We start from the raw sequence: 19380 nt of genomic DNA on the forward strand, positions 1-19380 counted from the left end.
AAATATAGTCTTTTCAATAATTGGTATTAGGACTTCCATATGTAGAAAATTAAAATTGGATCCTTGTTTATCACCATGCACCAATATCAACTCAAATGAATTTAAAGACCTCAAAGTCAGGCCTGAAACATTGAAACTATTGCAAGTTGAAGTAGGAGAAATATTAGAACTGATAGGCATAGGCAGGAACTTTTTGGAAACAGTGGCAAGGCCACAGAAAGTAGGAGAGACTTGACAAATGTGATTATATCAAAATAAAAATTTTCTGCACAGCAAAGAACATAGGTGCTAAACAAAAAAGACAGCCAACAGACTGGTAGATCTTTACCAGCAATATATCTGACAAAGTCCTAATATCCAAAATATACAAGAAGCTCAAAAATTAACATCTCCCCAAAACTAATGAGCTAATCAGTAATTTGGCAAAGGAGCTAGAAAGACCTCTCAAAAAAATAATGAAGTAATTTTTAAAAGAATCAAAGGAAAGGTGGGCATTGTAGACTTGTGCCTGTAATCTTAGCCACTTAAAAAGCTAGGAACTAAGAAAGTTCATAAGTAGCTCTGTCCAAAGAGGACAGATAAGCACTGTGATTGTATTAACCCCTTTGCTGTAGGACAGCCTTGAGTACTTCGGGGAGCGCAGAACTGACAGGAATGTGAGCAGTCAGTTTCAAGGTGTAGAAACTCCTTCCCAAGTAAGTTTCTCTTTTCACAAAAAGTTATTTATGGGGAGATGTTAGTGGCACATTTAGCCTGGTCGCATTTGTAACCCTTCTTTAACAATCAATGATGGCAGAGGACTTGTGACTCCTAACCATTTCCTGATCTTTGGAGGCCCACATCTGTAGCCTCATAGGCTACTTGGCTTGGTTCTCTGCCGGGGCCGACCGGCAGCAAATTGGAGTTCCTGAAATACGGGGCAGGGACTGGAAAAAATAGAAGAGAGGCAAACACATGGGGTTGGTAGGTCTGCAGCCCAGGTAAAGACTGCAGCCCCGTTTATCCTCAACTCAAGGCTTATATCCCTTCTTGAAACCAGGGAACTTCCAGGTGTTACATTCATATGGTAAATCTCAGGTCATTTAAACAGAATAAGGCCAGAAAACCATAAGACAATAAAGCAATTGTCTGATGCAAATCAAGGTACAGTTTGATTCCACTCTGGCTCCCAACAGTTCTCAACAGAGCATCACACATTCCATTTCTTATTCTTTATTCCTTACAGCTTCTGGAATTGAGTCCCCTCCCAAAAAGGAAGGTCAAATATCTAAGGTTTTCTGATGCCTGAAGATGATCTCTGGCTAGTAGATGATCTACTAGCCATTGGTTTCCCTAGAAAGAGAGATTGGATCCTTCACCAGTTTTTGCTAAGGCAATGGGCAATTCAAGGTCTTTAGAACACTGCCAGGATGGTTTTGTGATGACCCCAGTGTAGGGGAAAGATGAGTGCAGAGAAGAGAAAGAATGAGAGATCCTCAGACCAAGAATGAGAGATAAAGACACACAGAGATAATGGGAGTATGAAAGAAGAAAACAGAATGAACTGGGAAAATAAGTATTTTACAAATCTTGTTCCAGCAGACATTATCATATTCTTTCATTCCATATTCTTAACATTGTTTAAACTATCCACTGTTGTCCTATTTTTCTCTGATAATACTTTATTATGAAAATATGAAAAATCCCAATTATATTGGATTGGAGTGTTGGTCACTATAAAAAAAAATACCTGGCCAAAGAACTTAAAGTGGGGAAGGATTCATTTGGGCTCACAGTTTCAGGATTTACTTTAAGGCCACTTGATCCCATTGCTTTGGGCCTACACTGACACTGAACCATCATGTCAAGGAGGCGGGTATTGTGGAGAAGGATTGCTCACCTCAAGGTTCCCAGGAAGCTGAGGAGAAGGAAGGGTTAGCGACATGATCCATCCTTGCAGTGACTTCTTTGGTTTCATGAGGCCCCAACTCCTAACATTTTCCCCACCTCCTATTAATGCTTTAAATTTAGGAAGCCCTCAACAAATGAATCTGTGGATAAAGTCAAAAGCCTCATAATATAATTACTTCCCCATACCCACCTCTGAACGCTGCTGGTATACTGGGGATTAAGCCTTCTACCTATGAGCCTTTTAAGTGCACATTTCATATCCAAATTCTAACACACAAAGATGGAACCATACAGTGTATTCTGCAATGATCATCCCAACCTACAGTCATGCTTTGTTTATTCCTTCCCCACTCTTCTCAAACCCTGGGTCACCCTTCCTACTCTTCTTTCCTCAAACAGGATTACTTTGAAGGAAATTCTATTCATCAGGTCCTTTTACCTCACAAGAAGTTTGGCATGACACCCAACATATGCACTCTTAAAAAAAATCCAACAACTGCAAAGCATCTACCCGACACTGATGACTGGCACCTGTCTGTATTTCTAGATACAGGCTGAGATTTGAGAATAGTGTTTCAAAGCCAGTCCTGGCAGGAAATCCTTTCATTCTTAGTTCTAATGAAGAACCAAAACAGCCTGAGTTGGAGATGCGAAGTGGTACAGCACTTCCCTATTGCATCTTGCATTGCCCTATTGCATTTCCAGGCATCTTTCTCACTATTGCCCTTTCGTTGTTTGCCCATCCTGGGGCTTAAACTCCGTGGCCTGGTGCTCAGTAGGTTTGAACTCTTCACAAGTGGCACTTTACCAGGTCAGCTAGATCTCTAGCTCAACTTCTGGCTAAGTATATAGAGATGGATTATCTCAAAGTTTTCAGCCCTGGCTGGCATTATTCTTCAGTCCTCTCAGCTTCTGCCTCCTGAGTAGCTTGGATTACAGACATCAGCCACTCGCATGCAGTACAAGTGCTTTTGCTAATTGGAAATATGGCAGTTCACTTTATGAGCTCTTCTCAGTTGGTTCATCATCAGACATCTGGATTTTCTCAAAGAGAATTCTAAGAAATCCTGTTTGAGCAACTTGCTAGGAGCCAAACAGTATTGAAAGGTTCCCTTACCAAAAAAAAAACATATTGGAGAAAAAGGCAGATAAAGAATCTCTTCTCTGTAGAGGACCCCTCACTAATGGTACAGAATCATCTAGTGCAGCTATGTGGAGATGTCATTCCTCCTGATGAGGAACTATCTCCCAAACCACAGTCCTTTCTCTAGTGCATGACAACAGATTGTGTCATCGCTGTTTCAGCACCTTCACTGTTCTCACGGTCATAAGCAAGCCTAGAAGCAAGGGCTTGTTCTTTCCATGTTACTGTTTGCAAGTCTCAGCTGGGCTCTTTTTCCATGGTAAGTAATTAGTCACAATGAGGAAAATACATAAGAATGTTGATAATGTAAGGGCTCATTCTAAATGTTGTCTTCCTTTCTTACTGCTGTTCACAAGCTGAAAAAGAGAAGGAGATTAGGATGCTGACTTTACATCTGGCATTCCCACTAAAGTGGAGGCTTTTGTTGCTTTACAGAGTCGCTATGTTGGTTACTTTGACATCTTGAAGAATGTGTTGAACTGGGAAATGTCAGTGAAAAAACCTCTTAAAATCGTGAAAATTGTGATTTACTCCATCCAAGGTAAGTGCTTTAGAAAGGAAGGAGAAGACAAGAGGATGTGCGATCCACTATTTGGGAGGGTTTTGCTTATGTTATGCAAATGATCCTATATCACAGCTAAGTGTCGATGCATGTGACCTTCTCCCTCTTGAGCTGCCATGTTAGCTCTCCTTAGATGCCTCTCTTATTCCCTTACCCATTTCCACTTGAGGGGAGGTTCTACCACTTGCGTTCTGTTCTCGATGTTCTTGTCTCAACCTAGGATAGATTGTTTTCATAGGAGAAGAGAAGATTAAAGAACCCAGTAGAGTCCTTCTTTCTCAGACTCATTTCTCCTTCATTGTTCATCTCAGCATTGCTGGCCCTGCCTCATTTTCTTGGCCAGTCCTTCCAGGGGCCTTTCTTCTCAGAACTATAGTCTTTTCTCTCTTTCCTCCTCCTCTAAGCATCTCCTCACTATCTTCTCCATCAGGATGCCTTATTTTATTTGTTGCCACCTTTGGCCAGGTCATATGCTAGCATTCAGCTGGGGTTGTGAGCAGAAAAGACAAATAAGTGCTAGATTTTAAAAAACCAACTACAATGCCGGGGTTCTCAAGGCTCTTTACCTAAAAGCCTCCTTACTGAGAAGGCTGACATGTGGAGGACCACAGTTTGAAGCCATCCCAAGCCACTCTGAGTCTCCACTTGCAACCAAAAAAAGCAAAATGGGGGCATGCCTCAAGTGATAGAGTGTCAGCTAGACAAGCTGAGCAGGTTCAAGACCCAGACTTCAAACTCTGCTACTTGCAATACAAAAGTTAGACTCTGTTGCAGGCCAGGTTTAGGTAGTACAGACAAGGTTCCTAGAGGGCAGCACTTGGATTCCCCTGACTGCCCTTGTTTGACACTCACACCTGAATCTCCAAGGACATAGAACAGGTTTGGAGAACTTGTTCTTCTACTATACTCCTCTAGCAACTGCCAAGTTGGTGCTGTTTCCAAGAAATGAGACTGTCTAGTTTAGACTTCCCAATATTGCTGGAAAGACTGGCACAGACCACCCAGTTCTCCAAAGTTTTCCCCTGGGTTCTCCATCTCAGTCTTCCCACAACTGGGACTACAGGCTTGGGCCGCTTTACTCTTTTCCTAGATGAAGTCTCTCTTTACCCAGGCTGGCCTAGAAAAATAGTGAAAGAGGTTATTTATTTAGAGCTAGAAACCTAAACATGTAGAAGAAGGTGAGACAGAGAATTTTCACTTCATTTTGTCTGTATTTTGTCGGTGGGTGCATGGGGGGATCATGGGATTCCAGCCCAACCTGTGAGTTGTACCTGAACTCTTCAGCTCAAGGCTACGACCTTACCCCTGTTCCTGGGTGTTGTCCCTAAGCTCTTCAGTACCCTTGAGCCAAGCCCCACTTCCTGTTTTCTGGAGGTTAGATGGAGATAAGAGTCTCGGGTCCTTTTGTGCCCAGGCTGGCTTTGAACCTTGATCCTCAGATCTCAGACACTAAGGAGCTATGGTTACTATGGAAGCCACTGAGCCCAGCTTTGTCTGTATTTTTCAAGGATGAAATTCCTTTGTGTGATGTAAATTGAGGAAAATAAAGGCTTAGCACATTGTACTTGTGAATTTCAGTGGCTTATTGCTAGAGGATATCAGTAGAAAGCAGTTGGACAACTGGAACAAGGGAGAGGAGAGTGCAGCAAAAGCCATGTTTCCATCAGAAATCTTTCTGATGATAGTGTTTGATCCATGAAATTAAGAGACACCAAAACAAGGCAAGATGAAAACCCAATCAGACATGCTTCATGTTAATGTGAAATAGGCAAGGTTGAAAGGAAAAACTTCATTGTGGACTCTGAAACCAGATCTTGGAGGAAAGGCTAAAGGAAGAGGGGCCATTTGAACTGAGGAAAAGGTCACACACCCTGGGTTCACGTTGGTTATCCTAGCTACTTAGGAGGCTGAGAACTGAGGATTGTGGTTTGAAGCCAACCCAGATAGAAAACACTTATCCCCTATTAATTATAAATATTCCAAAGTGAAAGAGTGTCCCATCCAGCGGGACATCAACTAGGGCCAAGAACCTAGAGGGAGGAATGAAAGGGACAGGAGACATGAAGAAGGCAGCAAGACAAGCATCCTGATCAAGCTGCCAATTTTATTTTTCACACAAGGGTTTATATGCCTCTTCAGGAGAGGGATTGGGGTATAGGAACTGCTCAGGGGAGGGGGTCCGGTAGTTGGATGTTTGCTTGGGGTAGAGGCCAGGTAGTAGGATGTTTGCATATCAACGCAAGCAGGCATGTGTTGCTTAGTGACCTACTTACAAGATGCAAGCACATTCTTACAGTAAGAATTCAGGGAGGGGGAGAATGTCCCCGATCTCCTCCCGTCATCTTGAAATAAGTGAGGGGCAAGGATTTAGGCAATATCTGAATTATGGTAGGCATTAACCTGAGAGGGGGGACAGAGGCCCTGATTCCTAGAATGGAGGCCATGTTGAGGAAGAAGCAAGACCCACTGGCTCATGTATCTGTCTTTCTGCTGAGGCCAAACATCTCTTTGCGGGGGAATGGTTTTCATAGATGCCAACCTCCATGCTATTGGGCGTGTCCCTCAGGAGACCCCGAGACTGATGGCTGTTTATTCTGTCTCCTCGCAGTCTTAGCTGCACCTCATGCAAATGCTTACACCTGTCAACGGTAGATGCATATCCCTCGGGTGGGGTTACGGTTCCTCTGGGGGCCCCATAGTCCTCATACCCATTTAGCATCTCCCTCATCTAGGCTGTTCAGCACTGGATGGAAAATTCACCCATCCAGAGTCACCATAATGGCTGGAACCAACTAGGGGACTTTGAGTTTAGCACAGAATGTCCCATCACCAAGAGTTTTTGGTTCCAGTCCTCTCAGGAAACGGCTGTGGGGTGGTGGTAGAATCAGGCAGAACAGAATATGTGGCAGCAGTTTCATCTCTCAGTAACTCCAATGGAATGTCACACCTCCTGCTGGGTTGCCTGCAAATTTCTGCACAAACTGGTTAAAGAAGCTAAACCTAAGGCCTGACTTCGGTGAATTCTCCCAATGATTCCCTGGTTGTTTTCCTGAGCATACTCATTTTGTCAGGCTGACAACCCATTAGTTTTTTTTAACCTTTTCTTTTTTTAAAAAAAGAATTTATTAACGTTGATTTTTACATCATCTTTTAAATGACAAGTTAAACATACAAGTGTTCAAGGAGGCAATCTCTATTTACAATCATTGGGACTTAGTTTTTAGAACTTAATCACAATGAAGCTAAGGTTTGTATGTCATGGAAACACCTTAATTTATGAAATAAAACATTATGTCTATAGAGTCATAGGTTTTTATGTCTATATAGAGGAGGAATTTAGATTAATGTGGAGAGAATAGGGGAATGCAGCCATAATATTTAACAACATATATCCTATGAACCTAGGGAAATGGAGAAGATAGGATAGGGGTTGATATACCATCAAGATATATTGTACTTATAAACTGATTGGTTAATGTAAACCCACTTGTGTAACCACCTAAGATACTAAAAGTATAAGTTAAAATGGCATAGGACTATTTCTCTCTAATGTTTGGGTATACCTGACCAATATTATCCTTGATATTGATTTATAAATTTGACTTAGAGAAAATTAAATTTAGATTATTATTATAGAACTCTAAAGGTAGCATTTCATAAGCAAGAAATTCTGGAAGCTCCCAATGTTTTTTTTTCCTGGAATGGTGATGTAGTAAGAATTTATCGTGTAGAAGATTAAGATATAATGATTTTTGTCTTTCTTTGCAATATTGTGAACTGCTTTAAGAGGCAGAAACCATTTGTAAAGGACAAATTCTATGCAAGATCAAATGATTAACTAAACCCACAACCTTAGCTGGCCCATATTTTCTCTCTTTATTCTCCATTGAGTTAACTGGCAAGACATTTTGCTCTGTACTCTAACAAACATATACGTTTTCTTTTTCACTTTTATGCAGGAGTAGGAGAAGGTAATGGAGCAGACCTGAAAATTGAAATAATAATGCAGCACAAGACTGTATTTACTTGTACTCGCCAAACCTGCACGGTGAGCCAAAGCTCACAAATGAGAATTCTCATGTTTGTGTCAAAGCTCCCAGTCAAGTGGCATGATGGTCTTCCCCAAAGTAACACTCACCAAAAAGAGACAGCTCTCGCCCTCTGTCACCATTCCAGTTGGCATTGCTTAGTTCAGATGCAAAGCAGAGCCTTGTTCCAAACAGTTTCTGAAAGATATTGTCAAACTGTGCTTCAGTTTAGTGCTGCTTCGAATTCACTTGTGCCCACAAATGCTAAGAATGTCCCCAGGAATTACTCAAGGATTTAAATACATACATTATGTCAGTATTTGCCATATGATCTTCCTTTTGATCATTTTGATCATTTATTACAAAGCTCTGATTCTCAAATGCAGTGTTCTTGAAGGTCACCTTGGCACTTGTGGATGTGGAAAGTCATAGGTTCAAAGAGTGATGCAGAATCTGTCCACTCAGCAATGGGCTCAGTGACTGTCATTGAGACGTTTTGTTGGATGTCACCTTGAGAGCAGTAGAGACAGCATATGGACTGAGGAGATGCCTCTTTACCCACAGCCATTTCTGAAATGTTCAAGAAATTCTCAAGACTGTGCACCTTTTCTAGGAGAAATTGGCTAATTTCCTTTTTAATCCCAAAGGAAGCTTTCAGAATGATTCCCAGGTTCCTGTTGTAACTTCTGTACATGCACACAAGTGTAGTGTGTTGTGAGGTTTAGGTAATATATTTGAGTTTAATCTCTAATCTATGAGTTATCAAATCAGTGTAAAAAGTGACCATTTTCAAACCACTTTGTCACATAGGACACTGATCCCATCAAATCTTAGCCCACATTTATTCTTATTTTCCTGGATTTTAAGCTCTGAATCCATGACAACCCTAGTGTAGCCAAGCTATTTCCATCAATATCTGGACCTACAAATTCCCATTAGAGAAGACTGACTCATCTGTTTGGCACATGGAATAAAATTGTCAGTTTCACTGATATTTTTGCTGGTTTCTCTTCTCAGGCCTATATTATTCCTCCTTTATTAAAATCCTCCAATGACCAACTGAAAGTCTACTTTCTAGAATATGCCTTGTTATTCAAACTTTCTGCTGTATACTGCCCTCCCATAGGACACACTTGCACACTTTCTTATAAAGCTTGAAAACAATATATTATTTTCATATTGTTCTGTATGTAGAAAACTTCCTGAAAACTTGAAAATCATGTGAGAGTCTTCTGTGGGTATGTTTCTTGAAGCCTAGCATAGCTTTCTTCTTATTCTATGATGGTATATGAATATCAGAGTAATACATGGGATGATTTCATAGTTGTTAATCCCCAAACTTGACCTGTTTGTGGTCATTCCATTCACTGGAATGGCTCATTGACCTCATCAGCAACATAATATTTGTCATGAAAGTGGGGTCAATTATTCATTGCTTCTTGAACATCAATATACTGTTTCAGACTGAAGTTAAAAGCGCATCCTTAAAAGAATATAAAAATCGGATGATTCACATAGAACAGTCATGTGTATTACATTAGAAACTCCTGGTCATATAGGATGAGACTAAATGAAAGGATCTCTAGGATATTGAAACAAGAGCTTTATCTTGTGTGATTGTGGCCCTTAATGCACTCCGTTATTCCTCTTCTGTTTAGTTTCCTTCTGGTTAATCTCATATTGTTACTGTATCTGACTTTGTGACCTGGTATATTGTATGTATGTTTATTTGATTATTTAAAATAGGAAAGAGAAGTGGGGAAACAATATGATTGGGAGAGGTGTTGGGGGAGGAAAATGGGGACAAAACCATGAGAGGTGGTATCAATGTGTGAGAAGTAAGACACCTACTATCTGGTGAATATAACTGTAATCCCTCTATACATTACAATAAACAAAAAGACACTTGTCAAAAATGAATACTTTGCTTCGCAAGTGTAGTCTTAAGATAGCTATCAAACATTTGGAGCCCAGTACCTTTACCACTTCAGAAAAAAATTACTGCTATTTTCTATATGAAATTACTGAGCTATGAAATTATGAGTATATAATGAATTAAGGATGATTTCATGAGTGAAAAAGAATACTAATCGCTGGCAACACTTTGAGTTCCTAATTCCATGTGTTCATTGACAGGTTGTCCATGATATTGATACAAATAGAGCAATCTTTTTGGTGCCCAACTGTCCGGACTTATGTGATGATATAAAAGTAAAATTTTCTTCTTCGGTGAGTCCTCAAGTATCCTGCATGATTGTATGCTCTTTTGTTTGGTCTGGGTTTGCAATTTCCTTTGCTGCAGTTCCCTAAAATATAAAGGACAGATAAAAATGCATGTCTCGGGAAGGGGAGGAAAACACAAAACAAAGTCATCAGAATTTCTTGTATATATTTAAAATATTTCTGATCACTTTCTTCTGAATTGTAAGCAATTAATATCTGTTACTTATCAAATGAGAAAAGTATGAAAGCAAAGATGCTAAAAAGAAACCGACATTGTTGACTTTCCATAAGAGTAATTACAGTTATGTTGTCTATCTTTTAAACACGTCATGATCAGTGTGTTTACCAAATGTGAGGGAGATTTTACTTTCCTGTCCATAATTATCTATTGACTTGCTATCATTAGTATGACTGTGTAATTTTAATGGATCAGCCGTACATGTCATGTCTGAGTGTCATATATGACTATAATGATTTTCTATGAAATCATCTATTCCTACTCTCAGTAAGAACTTCCATGTGTTCTGTATGCCCTCCTTCATTACCTGCTTGCTCACTGCTGAGCAGTCTTAGGTACTGAGATGTGAATGTGAATGTTGAAGCAAGTGACCACCTGGGAAGTCTCTCCATTTCAATGTTTCCCCTTGGATAACAGAACCACTGTGAATTCTTGCTTAGCTAGTGTCTCTAAACAAACACTGTGGTTTTTTTCCCTGGTGCAGGGGGTCTTGATGAGAGCTAGTTTTGTGATTATTAAGGGTTAAGATGGGATGGCATGCTTGTGAAAAATGAGGAAATTATTGATTACTGGTTTGTTTGGTTTTTGGCCATACTTTGGTTTGGATTTTTGCTTGGTTTACTTGCTTGGCTAAACATCTATCACTCGAGTCATGCCTCCAGGCCTGTTTGTTTGCTGGTTAACATGGAAACAATATTTTACTTTTTGCCATGGCTGACTTTGATCCTCCAGATCTCAGCTTTTTGTGTAGCTAGCCATCACCAATATTGATGCCTAATTATTCAAACTAGCTATCAGTTATGGAAATAGATGTGAGTTCTATGTCTTTGGGCTGACTCTCAAGGCCTCTGTCTCTTGACAGGACCATACATTCCAGCTTTGTTGTGATGGAGCTCCAGGTGAAATGGCTGTGGATGCTGTACAGTGTGTCTTTCACAGGATGATTGTTTACCCTGGTGGGGAGTGGCTTCATGTCTAATTGTCCCACTGGTGACCATGGATCCTCCTCACAGGAAACTTGTTTGTACTGACACATGACCTATAGCTGCTGTCTGACTTTCTACCAAATTAATCACCCTAGGAAAACCCTGAATAGAGCAGGTTGTATATGCTTATTACATAAGTCACAAACAAGGCATGAAAACACAACACAGTGAATAAGAGAAGCAGTTTATGACAGAGAAGGGAAAGGCAGCACATCTTGCAGGGCCAGTGGATGGAGGGGAGCCATCCAGGGGAAACTGATACCTGACCAGTGGAGGGACACAAGGCAACCTTAGAAGCAAATAACATTCTCTTGGGGGCCAGGTGTGACCTTAGCAGTTTTTCCATGGGAGGTTTCATTGTGGTCCAAGGTGCTGTAACACAAGTAGTCACTGTGACATATCTTCAGAGATCCCTGGTAGTATGGAGTCACTAGGTCAAGTGCATTGTATCTGCTGTCACATAGACAGGTGATCACTAGAAAATGGGTGCATGAGACAGGTGTCTAGCTCATTCCCACTGAGGAACTGAGAGGTAGCAGAGACTGGAAACTGTTGGGGGTGGCTGTGCCCTGCTTCTGGTATTCCAGCCTAACAGAGTCAAAATGAAAGCAGAGCAAACAGAAAGGATGAAGAATTCACCACAGTATGTTTGGTGTGTGTGTGTGTGTGTGTGTGTGTGTGTGTGTGTGTATGTGTGTGTGTGTGCATGTGTGTGTGTGTGTGTGTGTAAACATAGGTCTTTAGTTGATTCTTTAGTGGTGTTCTAATCAGATTGAGAGATCATTGTCTATATTTATCATATAAAAACATCCCTGAAGTTGAATTGGTGCCAAATGGTCATTCTATGTTTAATTTATTGGAAACCCACAGACGCTTTTCTACCATTGCTTTCCCATTTGACATTTGTGTCAGCAAGGTCTGAGGACTCCAGTGGTCTGTGGTTTTGCTGAATTTTGTTGGTGATCCTAGTGGGTGAGACAGTAGAAGTCCAGCTCTGCTCTGCATGTGCTTGCCACCTTTGGGGTATACTCTCTGACTAACTGAAGTATATGCTCAAACCCTTGGTGTTTGTTGCATCTGCTTTTGTTTTTCAGACATTAGTTTTTGAATTAAAAATATTGTGAATACAAGATCCCATCCAGATACAAAATATGCCTATGTTTCCCTCTATTTTGGTGCTACATTTTTTCACCCTGATTATGTCTTTTAATGAATTCCAACTGAACACTTGTTTTCTATTTCATTGTAGTAATTTTGATCCTTTATATTTTTAATGAAAAAATATTCTCTTCAAGCCTCTGAGTACATTGTAATAGATAGGATGTTGCAATTGATGTACACAAAAAGGCAGAAGGAAGGAACGTCAACCCCAATGCAATTATTAGTTTTTGGTATCCATTTTATTATACAAATCACCTCTTTCTTTAATCATGTGTTTTTAGAAGCTTCCAAACTATTATGATGACTGTGCATTCTTCATGTGGTTCCATACATCTCTCATAGAGAAGAACAGGTAAGGACAGATTGTAAGACAGATTGGCAATTCCTTTGCCTACTATACTAAGCTCATTTTATACAAAAATAAAGAATTGCTTAAGCAAACATTTCCTATCCCCTACCACAAGGCAATGTGTCAGTGAAGAGGCAATTACCCAGATCATAGTAATGATCAAGTTCTCTCACGACGTGTACATCTACCCGGTTCCTGGAATATAGAAAGGTCTAGGTGGATGTCACTTTATTGGATCATGATTGGTGGGATTCGTCTAGGGAGGCTTTAGCTGGCTTTCTTCTGCTGTAGGCACATTTCCATGTAGGACAGAAGTTTTAAGGCCTGAGAAGTATTAACAATTTCAAAAGCATTGTTTGGTTAACCTCCCCTTTGAAAAGGTTTCCTCATGACTGAATGATGTATTATTGCTAAGAACCTACTACTTTATCTAGAAACTCATTCCTGAACCTACAAAGACTCAGTTTTCAGGAGTATTGACCTGTGGTGGTAAAAAGAAAAACACTTTCTAGATCATCCATATCAAGGCAGAAATGACTGTTGCCATGTCCTCATAAAAGTGTGAGGATAGATATGAAGACTTTGGAGCTGGGGGAGGTGGCTCAGGCCTATTATCCTAGCTACTCAAGAGCCTGATCTGAAGATTAAGGCTCAAAGCCACTCTGGGCACTAAAGGACCTGAGACTCTTATCTCCAATTAACCTCTAGAAAAGGGAAATAGGGGTTGAAGTAAGGGTAGGGTGTTATTCTTGGGTTGTAGAGCTCAGGGACAACACTCAGGCCCCATGACCCACCAAGAGGGAGAGAGAGAGAGAGAGAGAGAGAGAGAGAGAGAGAGAGAGAGAGAGAGAGAGAGAGAGAGAGAGAGAGAGAAGAGAGAGAGAGAGAGAGAGAGAGAGGAGGGGGGGAGAATGAAGACCTTAGGCCATGAGTTTGTCCTAGTGGTAGAGTGCTTGTCTAACATGCACAAAGACCCAGGTTTGATTCCTCGGTACCACATACATAGAAAAAGCCAGAAGTGGTGCTGGATAGTATTGGTTACATCCAGTGCCAGACTTCTCTTGAAAATAGCTCCTTGGTCTCTACATATCTTTATACACATGTGTATTTATATGCAGATATCTAGCTTTTGATGGAAGACTTCACAAGTATGGTTCATTTTTGTTTGCTTTAGTCATGGGCCTTGAACTCATGGCCTGGGCTTTGTGTCAGTTCATCAGCTCAAGGATAGTACTCTATTGCTTTGAACCTCAGCATCAGTTTAAGTTTTCTGATGGTTTACTGGAGAAAAGAGTCTCTCAGATTGACACAAGTTCAAATAGCTCTTCCTTATCTAAAATCTCTGTCATACCCTGGGACTTATTGTGAGTGGCATACACAGACTGAGATCATCTGACTAAGCATTGTGGTTGCAAGTACTTGACATCACAACGGAAAATGTCTTTGACTTTGTCTACTGTTTCTGTTTCATTTCAGAATTGAACATAATTGCATCCCTGAGCAAGATATGGACAGGCTTTCGAGTATACTATGTATTGTTACATTCCAGAACGGCTTAACAGTCAGAGGACAAGTACATGGATATGCCAGGTATTTGGCTAGGAAGTTCAAGTATGATAATATTTGTTAGTATATTGTCATCATTTTCAACATTGCAAGTACACAAAATGTTAATTTGGACAATATCAGAGAAATCATACTTTTTATCTACAGTGATAGGTATTGAAAGCATGGCCTTGTGCATGATAGGCATGTGGTCTGCCAGTTGAGCGACATCTCCAGCTTGGGTTTCCCCTCTACTACATCTCTCCGGTGGTGAGATATGAACTCAGAGCCTTGAACTTTCCAATTTAGTTTCAAAACCGAACACAAGGACATAGTGATACCAATACCCTGTCTTGTATACTGGTATTGTCTCAATATTCTAAAGCATTCAGATGACAAGGACATGGACTCAGCAGGTGCTTAGGTCCAGACAGGCACTGAGGATATTACTCCTTTGAGACCTGTATCTCCCAGTGCTGTCACGTAAATAGTTAGTGCCGAGGCTCTTACTTGCTGATTATTTGTTCTTGTACTTTAGAAAATGCGTACAACCCCTTTGAATTGGGTTTCATACACAGGTGGTTTGATGAGGATTTTTTTTAAGAGTTCTAGTTCTCTGCTCAGTAGAAGAAGAATCCATCTCCTCACTGGTGTCTCAGTCATTCCCCCAACTTGTCGAAGGGCAGAATGGCACAGACAAAGGCTGCACTGCTGTGACCTTCAAACTAGTTCCTCACAAACTTGGTGCTTGTTCTCTGTACATTTTTATACACCTTCTATCTATATTCGGGTATCTGAACTTTTTTGGCTGACCCCTCTGGATGTATGTGTACTCTGCTCCTTATTATCAGCACTGAATTGTTAGATTCTACACAGTCAAATACTATGTGAATTTCTACACATACTTGTCCCCCCCCAAATACCTATAATTCACCAAAAACTAAGTCTACAAGGCTGTATTTCCTGCCTTTTCTTAGAAATGAGGTTTCTTGTTCCATTTAAGTATTCACCTCTGCTAAACAAAGCTTTTATGGAAGGAAGACCAAGAGTTCATGCCTTATGAATATACACCAGTCTTTCGTGTGGTTTTGTGGCTTATTTTCCAGTTTACTTGCTATGTGGGATACAAAGCTCATTTATCATCTACATCTCTGCTTCCATGGTGCTTCTGTTCCTCCTGTTGGCACCACTGTTGCCTATCTGTCCAGCCTATCTGATTGATAAAGGATCTGCAGGATTCCCATCCAATCTGGTGGTGGGCCTTTCAGTATAACAGAGGTGTGGGGTACAGAAAACTGATTCATGCTCCATTAGCTACTCTGTATGTGAAGTCCGCTTCCATTCCCACCAGTAAGTGTGAGCTGCATACATGCACTCTGGACATCTGCATTTGACCTTGTAGCTCCTCCTACTTGACTTCCAAAGAGAACAGGAGAAATTGTCTTTCCACATAGTCTACTTTTGCTTATTTTCAGAACTCAATATTAGGATGTACTGTTACTGATAGCCTGTCATGTGTACTGTCTATGGTGACAATACTCCATAAATTGTTTAACACTCAGGTGAAAACTACATGCACTCACTTGGCATTGATAGCTGGCCATGAATGGCCAGCTTACCCTTTTGGTCATCAATACCTTCACTGTGAAGGCATATAAGTCTAACACAGGTCATTAGTCCTCTGCGTTCAGGAAAAAAAAATCCTATTTTCTATATACAGTGCTGGGTTTTGAAACCCTGGCCTCTCTATGTTAGTCCACAATCTTCTATTTGAGATACATCTCCACCTCTTCTATCCCTGCCATGCCTCTCTGCAGTATTGAGGTTTGACTTCAGAAGCTTGTATTAGATGAAGCTGCATAGGAGTGAGTTGAACTTTTGGCGTGAACCACTGTGCCCTCAGCATGGAAGAAAAGCTCTTATCACCCAGCTAGGTGTCAGGATGGCTGGGAGAACAAGGTGATGCTGTGTAGACCCAGTCTCCTTATTTAATTTTCACATTTGAAAATATTTGCATGCTGGTGGTTATGGGCTGTTATATATCCTGTATATTCTTATCATATTCCAAAATGATTTAACACAAATGACAAGTCAACTCAACAATGCTCATGTCCAGTTGAGGAAGTGGCAATGGCTGTTAACAAGCTGTTTTCACCATTAACAAATTCAACACATAAATGCAAAAAGAATCTGGAAGTAATTATGGAAGAAATCGTACATCTTTCCATAGTGGATTGTCCACAGTAGTGTACCCTTGGACTTGAGCGTGTTTGGTATGGGCACTGCCACTTGAGATCCATCTGTAGCTCCTCCTCCACAGCACTTGGGTACTGAGATGGCAATTCAGAGCCCTGTGATAGACAAAGCTCTCAAGATAGTCATTATTCCACATGTGCTTGATTCCTCAATAATCCCCTTCATGCTTCCCCATAATTTGATCTTGAGCATCCTGCTGTATAACATCTAAAATAGTTTCTCCTCTTATGCCTGAAGCCAGGGGAAACAAGTTTGAAGGAAACTCAGGGTAGACATGTGTCAGCATACAAATCCAATTCTTCAGCAAAATGGTGCCTGGAAGTATGGTGCCTGATTTTAGTGCATCAGCCATGAGGTAGAAGGTAGAATATCTGCAATGCCCTAGGCCAGAAGATATAGTGGTAGAATACAGGCACATGTGCACACACACAAATACCTCAGGATTCTAGCCTTTCCCATGTTTCACCACATCATCTCCTGTCTATGTCTGGCTGGTGTGTAACTCCTGGCTCTGAGCCCTGTTCATCTGTCTCTGTTTTTGATGTGGTGCCACACCTACGGGAAACTCTATACCTTCTGGCTAGTGTCTTCCCCTTCTGGAGATGTATGAATCAGGAATTTGACACTCAGCTGTGGAAAGCTGGGGCACACTGGGATGCCTTCCATCCACTTCCTCGTTCCCTCTTTGACCTCAAGAATCATATGTCCTTGTAGACTCCCTCTGTGTCCTTACTGGATTCCACGCACATCCTCACCACACTCATTTCCCTTAGCCTCACCCTATATGGCCGTAGGTTCATTGCTTTTGAGCTAATGTGATTCTCTGCTAGGAAAATCCTAGATGTATACTAATAATTACAAATGAGGGACACCATGCAGCCTAGGTTTCTTTGAGTTGGCTTACTTCACTTAATATGATTTTTTCCAAGTCTTTCAACTTCCTTAAAAAATGGGGTGATGTCATTCTTCCTGATGGCAGCATTGAATTCCATTGTGTATACATACCACAATGTCTTGATCCAATCTTCGGCTGGGGGACATCTGGATTGGTTCCATATCTTAGGTATGGTAAGTAATGCTGCAATGAACATGGTGGTGCTACTAGCTTTAACATGTACTTTTTATGGACATTTGGGAAAATGCCCAGGAGTGGAATTCCTAGGTGATAGGGGAGCTGTACAGTAAGCCTTTTGAGGAATTGCCACACTGTTTTCCAGAGTGGTTGAACAAGTTTACAGACCAACTCACAATGCAGTAGACATCACTTCTGAACACATCTCTACCGGCAACTGTTACTATTCGATTTCTTGATAGCGGCCATTCTATCTGAAGTGCGGTGGAATCTCAAAGTTGTTTGGATTTAGATTTCCTTTTTTTTCTTTTTTGCTACTACTGGCTTGAGCTCAGGGCATAGAACTATCCTTTGGACTCTCTCAAGTTTAGCACTCATACTACTTGAGCCTCAGCACCACTTTCTATGTATGTAGTACCGAGGAATCAAACCAAGGTCCTTGAGCATGCTAGGCAAGCACTCTACCACTAGGCCAATTTCCTGGGCCCTACATTTCTTTTATGGCAAGAGATGTTGAGGATTTCTTCATGTGTCTATTGGCCATTCTTATTTCCCCTTCTGAGAAGTTTCTCTTTAAGTCTTCAACCCACCTTTAAATGGGATACTTGGGGTTTTTTTGAGGATTTGTTTTTAAGAGAGTCAATATTTTGAGTCATTAGTATATTTTTGATATAAAGTCCTTGTCTACTGTATGCCTAGTGAAGTCCTCCCACTCTCTGAGCTTTCTATTTGACTTGCTAGCTATATGTTTTGCACACAGAACCAAACCAGTTACTGCAGTTCTATTTGTTCAAACAATCTTTATTATGTTGTGTTTCTGGGACTTTATTAACCTGTGCTAAGGAGCCCTAGTGTTTCTCTTATTTATTCCTGTAAAGTTTCCAGGGTAGACATCCTTTACCTCAAGGTCTTTGAGCCATTGGGAATTAATTCTGGTGCAGGGTGATATATAAGGGTCCAATTTTGGCTTTGTACAGGTGCTTAATCAATTCTGCCAGCACCATTTGTTGACCAGGATATCTTTCTTCCATTCATACTTTTGCTCCCTTTTCACAGATTAGGTGGCATTAATTTCTGGGTCTTCAGTTCTATTCCATTGGTCCTCTGGCCGGTTCTGGTACCAGGACCATGTTGTTTTGATTACTATAGCTCTGTAATGGAGTCTGAAGTTTGGTATTGATATTCCTCCATCACCAATCATTCAGTCTTTCAGCTCTTTGTACCTTCATGTTGCAGGAAAAGAAAAAAATGTAATCTAATAGAATGTAAGAAAGGGCTGCCTCCTTTCCTTGAAAATCTGTTCAGGGCACTTTCCCCAATTCTCCTTGCAGGTCCTGGAGACTGCTACCCACCTAGGAAAAGAGAAAGGTCATGTGGTGGGTATCCTTGTGACCAACATTCTTCTTCCCATCTTTCTCCTTCTCCACCAACCAAGGTGTTCAAAAGTCATTGTAAAGAAAACAGGAAGGAGATTAGTAATGTAAAGAGATGGAGGGAAGTTAATAAAGGAAGCCTTGGGAAAGGAAGCAAGGAAGAAAGGATTTGGGAAGTAAGAATTGGCTTAAAAGGTTGTTTCCAAGTAGAGAAAGGAGGAAATGAAGACTACTGGATTGAGTAAGGAGCAGCTTGGATGAGTGTGTCTTGGTTTGAGAAGGTAAAGCTTCTTGGAAAAGTTAGTGAAGATGGTATGCAAGAAGAGGAAAAAGGGAGTTCCCACACACCCCTCCACAGAACTACTGCTGCCACAAGTTTCCCCCCAGAGGAAGCTGGGGAGAACTGGTCAGGTAAGAGGGGATGTTACATCCCATACAGAGTCAGTTAGTGCTTCCCATTTCAAAATTAACCAGAGCCCAGATATCAAAAGTACAGACTTCATGAGCATGCCTATCTAATACTCATTCCTATCTGTCTTTTAACTGGGAAGGA

The 19380-nt window shown here is 40.9% G+C and overlaps 1 protein-coding gene and 1 long non-coding RNA gene across 2 annotated transcripts in view; both read left to right on the forward strand.

The window, feature by feature from the left end:
* The window catches only part of LOC150039027 (phosphatidylinositol 3,4,5-trisphosphate 3-phosphatase TPTE2-like), a 30940-nt gene extending 21094 nt beyond the window's left edge, over positions 1-9846 (forward strand). Inside the window, exons 8-10 of the mRNA XM_090328062.1 lie at positions 615-695; positions 7556-7644; positions 9761-9846. Coding sequence (XP_090184188.1) covers positions 615-695; positions 7556-7561 — 87 coding nt within the window. The 3' untranslated portion in view covers positions 7562-7644; positions 9761-9846. The remainder of the gene's footprint in view (positions 1-614; positions 696-7555; positions 7645-9760) is intronic.
* The window catches only part of LOC150039021 (uncharacterized), a 162236-nt gene that overhangs the window by 116264 nt on the left and 26592 nt on the right, over positions 1-19380 (forward strand). The window lies entirely within an intron of this gene.

The sequence above is a fragment of the Megascapheus bottae genome, unplaced genomic scaffold (genome assembly GCF_031878675.1).
Source record: "Megascapheus bottae isolate mThoBot1 unplaced genomic scaffold, mThoBot2.hap1 HAP1_SCAFFOLD_132, whole genome shotgun sequence".
In the NCBI taxonomy this organism is placed as follows: domain Eukaryota; kingdom Metazoa; phylum Chordata; class Mammalia; order Rodentia; family Geomyidae; genus Megascapheus; species Megascapheus bottae.